The sequence below is a fragment of the Artibeus jamaicensis genome, unplaced genomic scaffold (genome assembly GCF_021234435.1).
Source record: "Artibeus jamaicensis isolate MK-2021 breed Jamaican fruit bat unplaced genomic scaffold, CSHL_Jam_final contig_889, whole genome shotgun sequence".
NCBI lineage: Eukaryota > Metazoa > Chordata > Mammalia > Chiroptera > Phyllostomidae > Artibeus > Artibeus jamaicensis.
This window is the reverse complement of record NW_026522005.1, coordinates 4,666,565-4,684,157: the sequence shown is the minus strand read 5'-3', so window position 1 is coordinate 4,684,157 and position 17,593 is coordinate 4,666,565. Positions and strand designations below refer to the sequence as shown.

General features: G+C 40.4%; 1 protein-coding gene across 2 annotated transcripts in view; it reads right to left on the bottom strand.

Moving 5' to 3' along the window:
- Positions 1-17,593, bottom strand: part of KIT (KIT proto-oncogene, receptor tyrosine kinase) — a 78,706-nt gene that overhangs the window by 23,221 nt on the left and 37,892 nt on the right. For both annotated transcript variants that reach the window (XM_037152151.2, XM_037152152.2), the window contains exons 4-7: positions 16,971-17,107; positions 12,715-12,886; positions 8,631-8,820; positions 6,532-6,647 (exon numbers count right to left, since the gene is read on the bottom strand). In XM_037152151.2, the coding sequence (XP_037008046.2) occupies positions 6,532-6,647; positions 8,631-8,820; positions 12,715-12,886; positions 16,971-17,107 (615 nt within the window). The remainder of the gene's footprint in view (positions 1-6,531; positions 6,648-8,630; positions 8,821-12,714; positions 12,887-16,970; positions 17,108-17,593) is intronic.

Below are 17,593 nucleotides of genomic sequence, written 5' to 3'. Positions count from 1 at the left end.
AGCTTGGTGTGTGTGAAGCTTAGTACTGTGGTAGTCTTAACAACAAATTCCTGAAGTCAAGAAAATAAATCAAAAAGGAGTTATATGTTTAAGTCCAGTATTTTAATACAGAAGTAGTTCTAACAGAACCCTCCTAAGGGTGGGGAGCAGGGACACAAACCAAGCAAAGCCTCTCAAGCAAAACCCAACAGGTAAGTGGGTCAGCAGTAAGTCTTAATAAACTCATTAACCTCTAACACAAGTATGGTTTGCACACCCCATTGTTGGGAAGGTCCTATCATCTTTAACAAATGGAAACAGGCTAAGAGGTTAAGAGGTAGGAAGACATTTCCACCTTCTAAAACAGCAAAGTTCTAGCAACTTCACTCTCATGTCATGAGAACCTGTGAAAGCACAGCCCCACACCAAGCAGTCCTCAAAGGCACGCCCACCATGATCATTTGACCTTGGGAGAAGTGTCACTGGGCTGCCGTCCAAAAGACCCTGATGTTTCTCAATACCTAGACGGTGTCATGGGCCCTGCTTGCTCACAGGAACTGAAAATGATTCCCAACCACAAAATGAAAAGCACTGAGTGTAAAGACCAGGTGTTGAATGTGAGTGAAGGCGAAGGTGCAGAGTACAAAGGCCAAGATGGCGATGGGACATCGTGTGCAAAAAGGAGCATGTGCAAAAGGGCTCAGTGCAACAGAATAACTATGCATACCTGAAAGAACTGAATCATCCCACCCTCTGCCTATAGCTAAATATTCTGTATTTATAGCCAAGAAGCAACACCATTAGAGCTATGCACTCACCCTTCTCCACTCCTTGATGAAAAACACGTTTCCACCCTGCTTCCCTGAGCTCAGTCTTGTTCTGTTGGTGCACACGGCACCGGGCAGAAGGACCTTGGTGTGGGTCCCTGATCCAGAAGGGTCAGTAACACAAGGTCCCTGAGACCTCCCGCCAGGTGGGTGACCCAGATGGCTGGCTGGCAGGCAGTCCAAAGGCATCTATCGACACGGCCAGCCTGACAGGTCAGCCCTCACCTTTGCCAGATGGTGGACTAGGCATGTGCTTTATTTGCAGGGTGTTACACTTCCAGTGGCTTCTCCCTAGAAGGAGATGAGTTTAGCCACTCATAACTGAAATTAATTATGACTAAAAATACATACAAGGCAGCCCAGATTTTGCAAATGTGGTTAAAGGGAAACTTTCTCATCCAGAGGCCTCATTGGGTGATTTATTACTTTGATTTGGGTATACTGTGTGATCTATAAATAGTTGCCCACACCAGACAGGATGTTAATTATATAATGTAATGATTTAGAAGTAAATTATTTAACATTTCCTTCAATTGTTTCAACCTCCTGTTAACACTCTGTCACAACCAGTGAAATTGGTGCCTTCTGAGAGTTAATTTGGTACAGTTCAGCGGTCACTTGGCTATCCGGTCTACTTTAACAGTTCATGGTTCTATGCAAGCCGACAATGAAAAAAGAGCCCTTTAGTTTTCTATGCCGTGCTTGTCCTGCTGCCTGCGTGTCTGCCTGCCTGCCAGCCCCACCTGCGAGCTGCAGCCCTCTCACTCACCTGCAGGTTTGTCAGTAAAGGACAGACCTTTTAGACTGTGAGGCTGATGTGGCCCCCAGTGAAAATGAGTTAGATACCCCTGACCTAGCTACGTCATCTGCTAAAAACTTTAAATTCATAATACATATCTGGAAATGCTACCCAGATCAAACCCACAATGAGAGGTCACCTCAGACCTGTTAAAATGTCTATTATCTAGAAGACAAGAGATAACGGATTCTGGCAAGGATGTGAGGAAAAGGAACGCTTGCACACTTTTGGTGTGTGCAAAAGGGGTGGGAATGGTAATGTACAACCATGACGGAAAACAGTCTGAGAGTTCCTCGAGAAATGAAAAATAGCGCCACCACAGGATCCCACAATCCCACGTGTGGGCATAAATCCCAAGGAAACAAAACCGTTCCTTGAAGAAAGTGTATCTTCACCTCTGTGTTCGATGCAGCATTATTCACAATTGTCAAGGTATGGGGACAACCCATGTCCCTCAGGGGACAAATGGATCCAGAAAACGTGGTCCACATACACAATGGAATATTGCTCAGCCTTAAACGACCAGAAAATCTTGTCTTTTGTGATAACGAGAATTAAACTGGAAGGCATTATCCTAAGTGAAGGAAACCAGATGGAGAAAGACACACATGGCGCGGTGTCACTTGCATGTGGAATCTTTTTAAAATAGAGTTGAACTCAGACACAGAGTAGAAAAGTGGTCGCCAGGGGCTGGGACGGGGGAAGGGCCCAGGGAGAGGTCGGCGGAAGGATACAAACTCTCAGTTCTAGAAGGTGTAAGGGGGACTAATGCATGTCACAGTGCCTATGGCTGACAACACGGCAGTGCACAACAGAAATCTGCTGAGACCGTAGGACTTCAATGTACTCACACAAACAAAACACAACAAAATGAAACAAAGTGAATAAACATGTAAGCTGATGGATGTAAGCTGATGGAATATGTAAGTTCATTAACTCGATGGGGAGATATCCTTTTGCAATGCAGTATACATAGATCAAATCAGTATGCTGGACACTCTAAATATCCCCCACTTTTATTTATCAATTATACTTCAATAAAGCTGAAAAAAAGTTACTGGATATCTTAAATTATTCCAGAGGTTTGAAAAACAATTGACTTATCATATCAATCATAACTTCTTTCTGCAATTATGTAAATTACTTCAGGATTCACATGGGATACTTGAAATTAGAAGCCAAATTAAACTTATAAAATATTTATATTAGTGATTAACATTTCAGTCCACCAAAAAGTCTAAGATTTATTCATGAAATTTTGAATGAAAAGGGAAAAAAGCCAAGTTGATGAATTAGGGTTAAAATTCCTGTTTGGCCTTTTTGCTGTACTGGATTTTGGAAAAACCTTATTGTGTGACATATATTTCAACCACAGAGAGCACAGGTCCCTAAACAAGTATCGTAAGCCGCCCAAAGAAAGTGGTGATGCCACTTGGGGATCGTTTCCGAAGTTCTCAGAACTCTATTTTTCTCCCAATTTTGATCATCAAGAAAAACAAATGCCCATTTCCCCAAAGCGCAAACTTTTTTAGAACTACAAAACCTACTGCTGTCTACATCTCTGGTAGCAGTGAGAAAGTGATTACAGTAATACAAGTTCCATTCAAAGGATTGTTGTTTTGTTTTTTAATGAAAACTCCCAGTAGTTTCCACTGGAAGTTCTGTTGAAAATGGTAAATATGTTATGATACGTCTTTACCCTTACAAACCACCTTCGTTGCCCCTGGGCCAACTCAGCCCCAAACTGTAGCTTGGTTAGAGAGGTGAAAGACAGCTTTACATGTTACGTATTTGTCCCTTAACACAAACTAACAGGATGTGATTTTTTTGAAGTCCTACATGAGTCTTCAAAACACTGTCTCTCTCAATATACTCAAATCTACATGTGAAATTTCCAAAACAAATGGGTTTTTCAACCATCAAGCATTTAACCATTCAAAATCAAAGATTTTCATGAGCACTTCTCAAAACTGAATCCATTAAGCAATTATACATCCACATCACTGATAAAAGGAGACTGAATTTCTGCACTAATATTCTGATTATGCACTTATTATTCTGATTTTTATTAATTCTAATTTTTATAAAGTATAATTTCTTTCATCCCTGGGGCTAAACTTATTTACAGAATAAACCATACAGTAGCATCAACATATGCTAAAATGTTGTGTCAAAATGGGCACCACTGCTCCAATTTTAAATTTTACAACTATTTTTAGCTTTTGATTTTAAATTTCAATTTCAAAAAAATCTTGTTCCATAATAGTATTAGATTACTTTTTCATATTTGTCAGTAAAAAAATATCAACAAAAAAAATTAGCTACCTAGCCCTGACTGGTGTGGCTCATTGGGTCAGGCATTGTACCGCAAACCAAAGTCACCAGTTCAATCCCTGGTCAAGGCACATGCCCGGGTTGCAGGCCAGGTCCCCGGATGAGGGCATGGGAGAAACAAGCGATCGGTGTTATCTCTCACACATCTATGTTTCTCTTCCTTTCTTTCTCCCTCCCCTCCCCTCTCTCTAAAAATAAAGAAATAAAATCTTTTAAAAAAGAAATTAGCTAACTATATCTCTGAAATACAATTGGGACATATTTCACAAGAGGCTAATGTTTTAAGTTTCACATGAACACTCTATCTCTATCAAAGCATTTGGAGATCAAGAAATCTGCTGTTAGGAAGGTGACCTAACTGCCTTTAGTCAGTTTAGTATTTATAACAAACTGACATCAATAAAAAGATTTCCTGAAGAGCTTAACCTAGGACAACAGAGTCCACACTACCCTCACCTGTTAACCTGGTGCGTGAAATCAGCAGCTCAGTAAATGCTGGGTGGGTGTCTGCGACCCAGGCCCCAGAATACAGAAAAGGCCTGCCGCACTACTAGGAATTCCAAGAAAGAATTACTTGGGGAGGTTAATGCCATTTCCTATCTAGTTTCAAACAGGCAGGAGTTCACGAGCAGAAGCGATTAATACTGATCCTGTTAGATGGCAAATTAGCCTGCTAAGTAAAATGGTAGCAATTTTGTCACTCAGAGAAAAGTAAGGGTGATTTTTCGTAGATGTCTCTCCAAGATCAGTGACTCACAACCCACTGGCAGACCACACACTGGCAAATGGAAGCACAAAAGGGGAAAAGAGGCACATCTTAAGGCCTCCTTGGCCTTGAAGCCAGGGAGAAATAAAGATGAAACTTAATTTTACAAAATTCCCAACTAGTGAGCTTCTCGAGGCGAGGTCTAGGGAGTGGGCCCCGTCCAAGACCCACTGTTACTGTTCACAGGAGGCACAGACAGACCGAATAAAAAAAGACTTATATTTTCTATTATCTCCCTTCTTTTTCACTTTACTTTTCTAGTAACTGGTTCTTCCTCTATTTTATAAGTATTGACCCAGAATGAATTGAAAATTTTTTTTAAAAATGCCCTTTCCCATGGAAAGTTTGAGAAGCACCGCACTGAAGCCCAGAAAATAAAGTTTCCTGCGGACAGTGTGCACATCATAATTGCGAGGGTACTGATTAACCTGAAATCGTTCTTCAAGCACTTGAACAGTAAGATTTTTCAGAAGCAGGTAATTGTGCCCATGTGTACCCTACACTAAGCTCCTCTGATTAACATCTGAATTAATCTAGAGATATCCAAATTGTGGGTTAATGAGATACCACATCATCAAAAACTGTTCCAAGGAACCGAGGTATTAATGAACATGATTCCCTAGGAAAAGGAAAATTCTGTGGTCAAACAAGTGTAGGATATTTCCTCCGTCTCGGCCCCTTCCTGGGGAGCCCTAAGACACCTCAGCACATGCAGGATTTTGAGAAGGCCTATGATTAAGAAAAGCGTCTAAGTACAGACGTGACTTTATCTAAACACGCATCTTGTTCAGAAAACACAGTTTTGGAAACACGGGTATAGTCAAAAGCCTCCGTCAGCAGCCAGAAACACCCCGAGGATTACTCACGAGCTGTTTGCTGTCTTCATTTTGCACACGGACCATGCTACCCAGCCCCCAAGACCAATGAGATAATGATATAAAATGACTTCATACAGCTCCTTGAGGGCAAGAAATTGGCTCTCATCCTGCAGCCCAACACATATAAAGTGCTCAGCAGTTATTAAGTTATTATCTAGGGAATGTTCCAGGTTGTCTCAGCAGCCCCCAAACCCAAAATGGCTCATTTAGTGGCCACTCCCTCGGTAACCCATGTCTTTGGAGGCCTCCCATCCTCTGGTCCCCTGGCTGGTGTGGTGTGACAGGTACTTGGAAATGTAGAAGGGCCCAGAGGAGAGCCAGGAGGAAGCCCAGCACTTGGAAAAACCACCCAACTGGTGGTCACACTCCCGTGGCCTCAGCCTCTGGGCAGAGATGGGGCAAGACTCAGGGATGCAGGTTCCCATGTGCACACCCCACTCCCACCCAGAACTACCCGACTCCCCTCTCCCGGAGTGCCCACGTGGTTGGTACTCAGGGGAGACCCACTGTGCTGGGTCAATATTGCGTCACCTTAGTGGGAGAACAATCTCAACACAAAAAATATCACAACCCCAAAACAGAAAGCACCGTAACAAGAAATCATGTCAGTCCGGCTCCTATTCACCCTCTGGCTCCCCATTTCAACAATCAACAACAACAAAATTTTATTTTTAACTTCTATGGTTCCTCTGTTTACTTCAAAGGCAGCACCCACAATTTGAGCAACGTCTACTGGGTCCCGTGGTCAGTGAAATGTAGGGCAAGGAATTGGTCTCCGTACACATTCTCGCAACCACCAAACCACAAGATCTTTGTTAAGGTCAAAATTATCATGAAACATTATTTACACAGTATATAATGAGCTGAGTTCTGCAGCTGTTACAAACACAAGCCCTAACTTGAAATAATAAAAATGAAGAAAGATAAGGAATCTTTGGTTTTACTCACTGTTCACGTAAACATTAAATGTCACGGAGGAATCGACGTCAGAATTGGACACTAGAAATGTGTACGTGCCTCCTTCGGTCCCTTTTAATCTGGTTAAATGAAGTTCACTTATATATCTACAAAAGAAGAGACAACAAATCAATCACCTGTGGGCTGCCTGCCTTGAGTACAGGTCCTTTGCACAGTTTCTATTTGGAAACATATGCCTGTCTAGGGAAAATACAGCTCCCTTAATTCAGTATTAAACAAGGTCCACAGAAACAAATACAAACACACACACATATTTAATTTGGGGCAAGTGCCTGCTGTGTGAGGAGGCGGAGTGATGAAAAAACTTTCTCAGCATCAAGGAAACCTCACGGAGACTCCAGCCTCTCCTGCCTCCTGAGCTGTCCTCAAGGCCACCTTCTCACCAGTGTCCTGAACCTGCCTGCTCTGCTTCGCTTTGACAACACTGGCCTGGAAAAACCCCAGACTGGCAGGCTGTCTCCATGCAGACACTGCAAAGCACCCGTGGCAAGGTCAATGCTGTTGCCCTCACCTTTCTTCTTGCAACACCACAGTCTCCTGGCACCCCTCCTACCCCGCCACTTCTTCTGAGTGTTCTTTGCACTATATTTGCTATTCAAGCTTCTGTTTCACTGCAGGACTGGCAGATATGGCTGTGTGGACTGAGCACGCATGGAGTTACTGACATGGGCTCCAGTACGGATGGGGTGCCCTGGGCAGCCCTGGACCCGCACGAGCTACGCAACCGACTGGACACATGCAGAGTTCAGACTCTTCCCATACTGCGCATGCTCCCTGGGCAACTGCTCTCGCACTGAACTATTTGCCATTTGCTCCCTTTCAAACCTTTACCTCCCATCCAGACTTCTCTGGCCCAAGGCATCCTCTACTGAGCTATTTTATGCCACCATCTCCCCTGCCTGGGTGCAGCTAATAAAGACCCACATATGCACCTTCTCTCAGGACTTGCCCTCGAGCCCTTAGATGCACTAGAAAGTTGACTGCACCCCAGGTCTATAGCCAGTTAAGAGACTGACTATAGGGAGGGACACAAGCCCAGCTCCAGAGCACCCTGGGGTCAGACCACGCCCCAGCTTCACCTCAGCCACAGCCCTTCTTTCATCCTTTCCCCCAAACTGCCTGGCAAATCTCTTGCTCCCTCAATGAAACCCTTGCCTGAGAACCCCCGACTCAGGCTAGGGAACCTGATCTAGGACACTTCCTGCCTGTGCATCTCCTCTCAAGGTCAACCTCAAATTCAACAAACCCCAGGCCCTTAGCCCCTCCTATCCTGGAATGGGATGCCTTTCACCATCCCACCTGGTTGATGACCCAAACTCCTCCCCCTCTCTCACATGCCCTCAGTCCCCTAGTCTTGTTAAGGAGGTATAGCTTAGGCACCTCCCAAATCCAACCCCTTCCTGCCAACCCTCCCTTAGGCCTTGGCCCAGGACAGCATCATCTCTCACCCAACTTCTTACAACAGCCTGCAGCTCCTGACTGGATAAATACCCAAACTCTAAGCGAGGGAAATAAGAGTGCCTCCTCACAGGGCTTGTGAGGACTAGACTTATTGAGTGAATATATGAAAGGTACTTTGAATGGCACAGGTAAAAAAAAATGCACGCAGTTTACGTACGTGAAGCATTACTACTGCTGTTCTTTTTGTTATAAATGTTTTGAGGATCAAATGAGGGCTCTGCTGTAAAAGAGCTCAGGTTCACTGCCTGGCCCGCAGCTACTCCATGATTCTTAGTTTCTTATAGTTAAAAAAAAAATGATGAAAGGCACTAACTTCCCTCTTTCCCTGAAGCAAATTATTTAATGTGTCCCTAGTACACGTAAGTACCCTAGAAACTGTGGGAGAGAACTAGCCTCTGTTTTACACATGAGAATACCCGGGCACACACTCTTTTGTGCACTTTAAACATACAGCAAAATGTAACGCTGGGATGAAGACTTGAGGAAGTAGCCCCAAACTTCCTTCTTTGCCAGGGGTCCTCTAATTTATGGGTCATGGAGATAGGATCTGGTAAGCTAAGCAGAAGAGGGGCAAAATCCCCTTCCCCAAAGCACGGCCCTCTTCTCACCTGATATTACTTTCATTCTCAGACTTGGGATAATTTTCCCACTTGTCGGCGAAGGTTTTGTTCATATACATCCACTGTTGGCGTTCGGGTTTCGGGTATGCCTCATATTCAACAGTCAGATCTACATTTTCTCCATCATTTACAAATACTGTCGTATTTGCCATTGAGATGATATTAATAAATCCTTTATCTAATCAGAACAGAATAAAAGAGAAAGAAACCGTTATCCACAACTACCCAGCAAAAAGCACAACTTCATCTTCAGATTTCAAAGATATTGACTGGTTTCCAGCACGAACTGGCAGTAACAAGTCGGAGGGTTAAACTGGCCACTTGACATTTGTGTTGCTCCTGTGTAGTCACGGTCCCGCGTGAAAGGACGCACACTGGAAATGTTCACTCACCCTTCTCTCTCTCCAGCAACTCTCTCACTTAAAGACCCCCATCCACCTTATCAATCTGCTATAACTACCAGTCTTGACACTTATTAGGTGGAAAAGTATTTATAGGACTAAATAGCCCATATCCAGACTCAATATAAGTGTTTATTTGATAAGAAAATAACATAAATCAAGAAGGGACAAAGAGTCTCAATGTTCAATAAAAGTGTTGCACTTGGAAAAAAACTGAACTAAGGGTCGTCTCATCATATAATATATTGCAGATGAATCAAGGACAGCATTTTAATAATCAGACCATGCTTTTAACTAAACAATAGAACACTTATTAAACTTCGATGGGGTGGGGGTGGAGGGGCGGGTTTCTAACTTTTTTTTAGAAGCATCATAAGACAAAATCATAAAAGACAAATCCAAATACATAAACATTTGTAAATGTCTATATAGTAAAATTAATTAAGGTAACAGGAGAAAGGACATAAAATATAGAAGAAAAAAACATTTAGTTAAATTAGTAATTAAGGGATCACTTTCACTTATTAAAAATAGCGAAACCTCAATAAAGCTATTTCAAAAATGAAGTATACCCATCCTATTGATAACGATAGCAAAACTAATTTGAAACAAACTTAATTTTCCGAGTACGATAAAAGTGGCCGACTGCGTGACACACTGCAGGCTGACACAACTCTTAGGGAGCATTTGGCAGCACAGATTTTTAAAGATCATTCTCCGATTTAACCCTGTAATTGACGTCTGAGCACTCAGTGAGTTGGAAAGCTACGTTACAAAAGAAGTGCTATTTACATAAGTGAGAATAATTTAAAAAATGAGAAACTGGTTAAATAAAGTAGCCCTTAGGTATAATTATACATTATTAATATTAAAAGAACTTGATAAAGAGCACAATAAAATAATTGCCAATATTATTTTTATAGCTACCATTTACGGAATACTTATTAATGTGCCAAGAACTGCCCTAAGTACTTTAGCATACATTTTATTTAATAATTATAAGACATATGTAATCTTATAATAGTGAAAGAGAAAGCTTATAACCCCTAAATTACAGATGAAAAAATCAATTCCTAAAGTGGGAGAGCTTAGATTTTAATACAGGTCTGTGAAAAGCTAACTCTGACCTCTTCTTACCACAGTATTTCTTAAGAGTCTCTACTTTTATGTAGAGACAGAGGAAATGAGTTATATGTATAAATAAAACCCTGTTGCATATAAATATACAAATATACCAAATCCTAAAAATGGTTGTACCAGTCAATGGAGTTATAAGACTTTTCTTTTTTTTCAAATTTTAAAAATGAATTATGAAATGTAAAATTATTATTACTTTTGGTGCTGTTCGGTTAAATATATTGAAGTCCAAAATGACATTGTCAAAATAGTATTTACTGCCCTTTAGTTTCTTATATACTCAGTATAAAAAATGGAGTCCAACTGTCCGAGGTACTAACTGAAAAAGGATTTTTCAGATGAGGATGGAAAATCATTGAAATGAAAACTGGCTATGGAAACCACCACCTTATTCTAATTTCTGAACTGTAAATGATACCCCCTGCCGCTCTTTAAGCTAAACTAGGTTAATTTTTTAAAAAATGTTTCCTCTGAACGATACACTAATTTTTCAGGTTTTCAAGGTTATAAATCCAAATCACACGATGCAAAATACTCAAATTATTACCGACAACAATAGTGCATGGAACTATTTCTCTATCACCATGTAAAAAATGCTTCTCTTAAATTCCCCAAGTTTTCTATAGTCCGGTTTGCTCAATATAGGTTTATGTCCTATCATGGAATAGAGTGTCAAATTCATGAAGTGTAAGAATTATTAGAATCAAAGAATCCACCTGTGTTGGTATAACATAAAGTATGATTTTTTTCCAAGTATTTCTGCATTAAGTAATTAAGAAGTTCTTTGATAATGCATTAATATTTAATTAGGTACAAACACTGTGCCAAGTACTTCTATAAATGTATTCCCTTTTCTCCTGCACACAGCTTTGGGACTTTGTGGCTTTGTTTCTCAGAAAAGAAAATGCAGGCAGAGAAAAAGCAGGGTCCATTCAAAAGCTAAGTGGCAGAGCCCCAACTCAAAACCAAGACAGGGCATCCCAGACCCCTGGACTCTCCACTACTCCACGTTGTAGCCAAACCCTACTCTATATTCCCAGCCGCTAGAGAAATTACTTTTTCTCTGTCTCGTCCTGTTCTTGTCCCATCTCAACCTACTCCTGAAACAATACAAAACCAGATTCAGGTTTCTCAGCCACAAGTGTTTCCAGTTACACAGTTATATTCTTGGAAATTGATGAATGGATTTAAAAAATCTGATTACATACAACAATATGCTCCAAACATCCTTACTAATTGCTTTCTGGAGCTGAAGCTGATATATCAGCATACTCCCTAATCAACTTAGCAAATTAGCACTTACTGGGTTTAATATTTTAAAAGCATAGCCTTCTATTTAAATTAATAAATGGTCCACAATTACATTTGGGGACAGAGTAGTACTCTTTCTCTGCACTGACTCTATAATTGCAACCAAAGTGTCTTCTCCACGTTCAGTCTGGTGAAACCCCTTCGATCATGTCACGGTCAGACATACCAAAATTATGTGAGATTATTGTGGGATAAATCACAGACCTCTGACATTGCTACATAAATTATTGAAGAAACGTGGAAGGAAAACAGGGAAATGAAAACAAATATGGCAGGATTTTCTTATTGCTCATGATGAAGAATTTCTCCACCCTACAGGTACTTCATCACAGTCAAGCACGAAGAACAGGGTTGCAGGAAAGAGACAAGAAAACAGATTAAGTTCAAACAATACTGAAAAGACAAAAAATGTGTAAATGAAGTCATTTTGAAATCGTTATTATTTTCTGTACATCAAAATCATCAACTGCTTCAGCACATTCTGCTCTCTTTAAGTAGATGATTGGAAAATAGAAATTCATTGAGATTTCTAGAGTAGGGAAGAAAAGGTTAAACCATACGATGGGGTTACGGGGCACAAGTTATCATGTTCCAGTTCATGCTCTGTAGAATCAGTGACCCATGTGCCTGTGCCCTTTTTCCTGAGGGTTCCTGCTACCACCTGGAAGGATGGAGGGCAGGGTGAGGCAGGATGGGGTGGGGAGGGGTGGGGAGGGAAGCCCTGCTGACTCTCCCCTGCTACAAATGAGCTAGAGCCATGAGTGGAAAATGGTAAGCCAAAAGGCTGAGGAGCCCCACCAAAAGATTCAGAGAAATTCTTCAGGCCCTAAGCATCTGCACCCCTCCAGAGAAATTCCACCCCCATTTCCAAACTCAAGTCACTCAGCAACGACTAGAATTTTTGAAAAAGCTCAGCTTTGCTTTAGTTGTTTGGTGGGGGTGGGGAGGGTGAGTAGCTCAGAGAATGAAAGGTTTGAAGAACTTCAGTTACAGCTCTCCACTTCCCTCCAGGAAAACAGGTAGAATTTGCTTTTTGTGGTCTGGTGGAAAGAAGCTACAATGGTAATTCTCATTCATTCATTCATCCTTATGATAATATCATTCATTCAATGATAATAAAAATTTCCAAGAATCTGTTCAACATTCCCTTTGCATAAAAGCGAACTAATAATTTCTTCTTTCACTACTGCCAGTAATTTACACATTCCCATAGAGATATTTACCTATGACTTCCAAGGCTGTTGTGACATTTGCTGATCCAAAAGTATTATTGGCATAACATATGAACACTCCAGAATCATTCACTCTTGCCGAGCTGATAGTCAACCTTTCCTGACGCACAAAATTGAAGTCACCCTGATGCCAGCTATTACTCTTTACCTGTGCTTTGGTTTGCTGGTTTCAGAAGGAGAGAAAAAGAAATCAGAGATTACCATAAAATTTATATTCAGATCTTTCCTAGGCAAATTAAAAATAGCGGCAATTAACTTCTCCATATTAGTGTTCATTATACACTACTTAAGTAAGAGTAATAAAGCATCCTGACGAGTCTGTCATTGGAACACTTCCTACTACAGGATTAGATTGAAAGATAGTCATTAATGATTGGGAAAACATGAAAATTCATTTCCTAATAATCATAGCACACATAATTCCAAATTCTTTGTAGTGTTACTTTATTAAGAGTGCCAAATTTTAAAAGTCACTATATAAAAATACCGCAGAACGCTGGTATTTTACAATGAGTCAGCATACTTATATCAATATTTCCCGTTACATATTTTTTCTATTCTAACTCCCAGTAATAGAAAGAAACACATTGTGAATAATAATCATGTTCTATTTTACTAACATGTATACTATTTTTATGAGTAAAAAGGGAATCGCAATGTCTACAACTAACATGAAAATTCAACCTACAGTTTTTACTAAGCAGAATTTTGGCAACTCTTAAAGGGAGTTCTAAAATATATAACACACACCAAACCAAGCCCCAGCTCATTTACCCATGTGCCGAAGAGCAAAGGTCGTGAATTCACCCCTGCGATATCACCCTCCCACTCTAATTGTTTCAAGACATGGAGAGATTACTTGGATGGAAAATATCATGGGAAAAAAAGAACCAATATAAACTGCGGCTATTCTCTGAGAAGATTAAAAGAAGTAGCCTATGGCTTTTTGCCATTTCCAAATTTTCTGAAATGTGACACATTCCTATTACAATGGGAAAAAAACCAACAAAAAAGAAATTAAACGGGAGCTGATACTGACATGGAACGAGACCGAGGGTGATTGGTTGGCTGGCCTGGTGAACCCGTGAGCCTTCATCTGCTCTGACAGTGCTGTGAATCAGCACAGCCCTCTGCACAGCACCCTGGCGGCCAGGCCAGGGCCCTGGTCACTCCAGCAAATTCACTTCAAGGAGATAACTCAACAAAAAACTGAGGCTCTAAGAGCTTTACTACAGACTCAGGGATGAACTAAATGTGTACCAGGTATCAAATTTATGAATATGTGAAAACAAGAAAATATATATGTTACTTAAAAAACATAAATTGAGTGTAACTTAAAACGCAAACATGTGACAACACGTGCACATGAGGACAAAAAGAAAACACCAAAAAATGTATGTGGGCAATACAGCACTTATAAGGGCTGGCCACATGGGACTGCTGAGTACTCAGTGTGAAATAGTAGGAATTGAGTTGTTTCTAAAATATAATATAATATATGTCCTAAAGATTGAAGACTTAAGATGAAAAAACAATGCAAAAATGTCCCATTAATAATTTTACGTTAATTACACAATAAAATAATATTTTCAGTATATTGGGTGAAATCAAATATATTATTAAAGTCTTATTCTACTTTTTTTACTCTTTGTCATATGCTTCCTAGAAAATTTAAAATTATACAGGAGGCTCACATTATATTTCCACTGCACTACTACATACAATGGTGGGGTTATATCTATTTCTCTTTCTGTTATTATAGTTTTCGAAGAATTTTTACATTGAAATGAGCACAAATCAAAGCCGACTACCAGAGTTGAATGTTTTGAAATGAAAGGATGAGTCTCTTTGTTGACTGACTGTGCGCCTGGGCAGGCCAGGACACTGCTAGCCTTTGTTTCTAGAAGACAATGAGGGAACAAAGGTCCCAAAAGAGCTCTGCAGTTAGGAGCACCATGTAGGTTTAAAAATACTCCTTCTAAGACAGCCTTCTAATAATTAGTTGGCAGACACCTGCCACTTTACTGCGTAAGATCCACTGGTAAGAAGATGCAATAGGAAGGTGAAGTGACACTTTCTCTAGCTCTTCCCAGTCCATCATGTCACAGGCTTCTCCTCTGAGAAGGAGGGGGGACAGGGGACAGATAACATACCCCATTGCAGATTTCAGGAGTCTGCCTTGTAGTTCTTGTAAGAGCACGAGAGCATTCAATAGGGAGCTAAACAGGGACACTGAACACGTCAGTGCCAGAAGGAATAGCATGGTCACAGTGAGGCAGTATCAACACCTGGACCCAGAGACCCCACGTTAGGGCACTGTCAGAGATCATCATCAAAAGCAAGTAAAAATACGAGGGTTTATAAGCATCAGAAAAGCTAACCAAGGTTCACAAGTGTTGAGTAAACTCCAGAGTCTCTCACATTTTTAAAACAAAACAATTGCAAAACTCCAAAACAGTTCTCCCTAAATTTCATTGTGAATTAAACTTACTTTAAATGGTTAAAATCAAAGAGCATGGGTTTTTAAGATAATTTGATAGCTTTAACAGTGCTAAGTATTCCAAATGAAGCCAAAGGATATCAATGTAAGATTCATAGATGAACCTTGGCACGGAGCCACGAGCCCCATCTGCAATTCACACATTACATCTTGCTCGCACGTGATGTGGTTTTCCTTAACCCTTGGAGGTGTGCACTGGGATTTCCCCAAAGGGCTCCCAGCACTGAAGGCTTATCTACCAGTGTCACTGGATTAATTGGGAATGGCATGCAGGGCTCCTGGGAAACACGGTTCAGAACAAAACTGCCTGGGGCAATTTAATTTCTCATCTCAAAAAGGCTAATTTTCCAGTTACACTGAAGCTCAAATACACACACGGTCTAAACTGTTCTCTTATCTGAAATTAAAAATTATAGAAAGCCAATTAATATAGGATTGTGTTCCGTGAGGTTAGTCAAAAATCCATGCATGAGCTATTATTGTTTTTTATTAAATTATATGATATGGAAACTAAAACTTATTCCCTGAGCCATTGGTTTGAAAGAATCAGTCTGCAGGACAATCCATTCTTCTAGTCAATGGCAGCCTTCATTTAGCAAGGTATCATCCATCACAGGTCTACATGAATACCATGATAATGCTTTGCATTATGCTAATCACCATGGTTACTTGTTTGGCAAAGAATTCTTTTAAAAGGCATGAAATTGCCATTGTTGAATATAGGGCATGAGGAGGAAGAAAAGAAAGAAGAGGAGGAGGAGAAAAATATAGTATTTCCTTTTTTCCAGTGTAATCCACACATGTGTACTGAGAAAAAATGACCATGACAGTGCATTAACTAGAGGGCCAAGATCATTAAAAAAATAATAACTGAAAACTCAGTTAATGAAAATTGTAAATGAAGTATTAGAGAAATTAGACATTTTAAAGGCCTTGCTATTAATGTGAATATTTCGAGAGGAAAAAACTTCAAATATAACTTGCTAAAGATTTATTTAATTTCAAGGTACGCCTAACACAGTAATCTGACATATAGCAGACATGCGATACGCATTTGTCAAATAAATGAGAACTTAAACACGTTCAAATGTTTCAGATTAACGATAACCATTTTATTAATAGCAACTAAAACAAATAGAAAACCATTAGCAACTTGATCTCAGGTAGCCAGCCTCCAAGGAGGAAATCAGATCCACACAAAAAGAAACCCATCTCTCAAATGGCGAAACCTTTCTGCGGAAAGGGAAGACCTTTCTGGTTAATATCTGAAAACAAATCTTCATTTTATTAATGCAAAGAAAAAAATGGCAACTCTTCCCAATATTTTAAATAATCTGGCCTGAACAGTAATAGCTTTAAAAACTGAGGTATTTATGCAGTTAACCATTAAGTGGTGTTTTTTTAAATTTCCTTTCTAAAGTCATTCAAGGAAATAGCACGAAGTAAGAGCTTAATTCTGAAGTTCTCATTTAGATTTCCTAAATCCTTTTAGGAAATCTTTGAGATTTCCTGAAACAAACTTACCAAATGGCATTTGTGTTACCAGGAATGAGCACACAGATCTGCATACGGTGCTGTGAAAGGGGGAAATACGCATCTCAGCACACCCCCAGGCGGCCCCCTCAGAGACGCACCAGCGGAGCCGTCCCCCAGGACAAGTAATAGGCTTTTTTAAAAAGAAATGTGATGATCTCCCACAGAGACAGAATGATAACATTGAGGAAAATGAAGAAAACGATTCACGCACCTGGTTGTTCTCCTTTATCCACAGTGAGTCCACAGAACTAGACACATCTTTTATCGAGCATGTCACTGTAAACTCTTCCCCTTCCCTAAGAAGGTAGCTTGCTTTGGACACGGACACAACGGGGACAGCTCTGATGGCTAGAATAAAAAGAAACGCAGCCCTCAAATAATGCCTCCTATCAAAAAGCTGACCTTTTCCCCTCAGATGCACACAGCTTATTTTGGCATATTTTAAGTAAAATACAAAGCACCATCCTGAAGGATCTGTATTACTCGCACCCCTGAAGACACCAGCACTTAAATCATGCATCCTTCAAGTAAATTCATTACTATTGAGTGAAAAGGTAGGAATGTCTACTCTGAGATTCCAGTGCTGGACAATGTGATTTTGAAGCAGGCAGAAGCCCCAGCCACCAGAGGGGAGCAGCTTTCCCCTTCCTCTCACTCAGCCTTGGTAGTTCATGAGGACATGACCTACAACTCATTACAGTCTTTCCCCCAAACAGGTACCATGCGTTGTAAAAATATCTTACTCGTTTCTGAAAGTCCCAGGTCTTAAATAATCAAATTTGCCTTACTTCTAGGGAGTGTATATTTTCAAAAACCTTGATAAAAAACCATTCC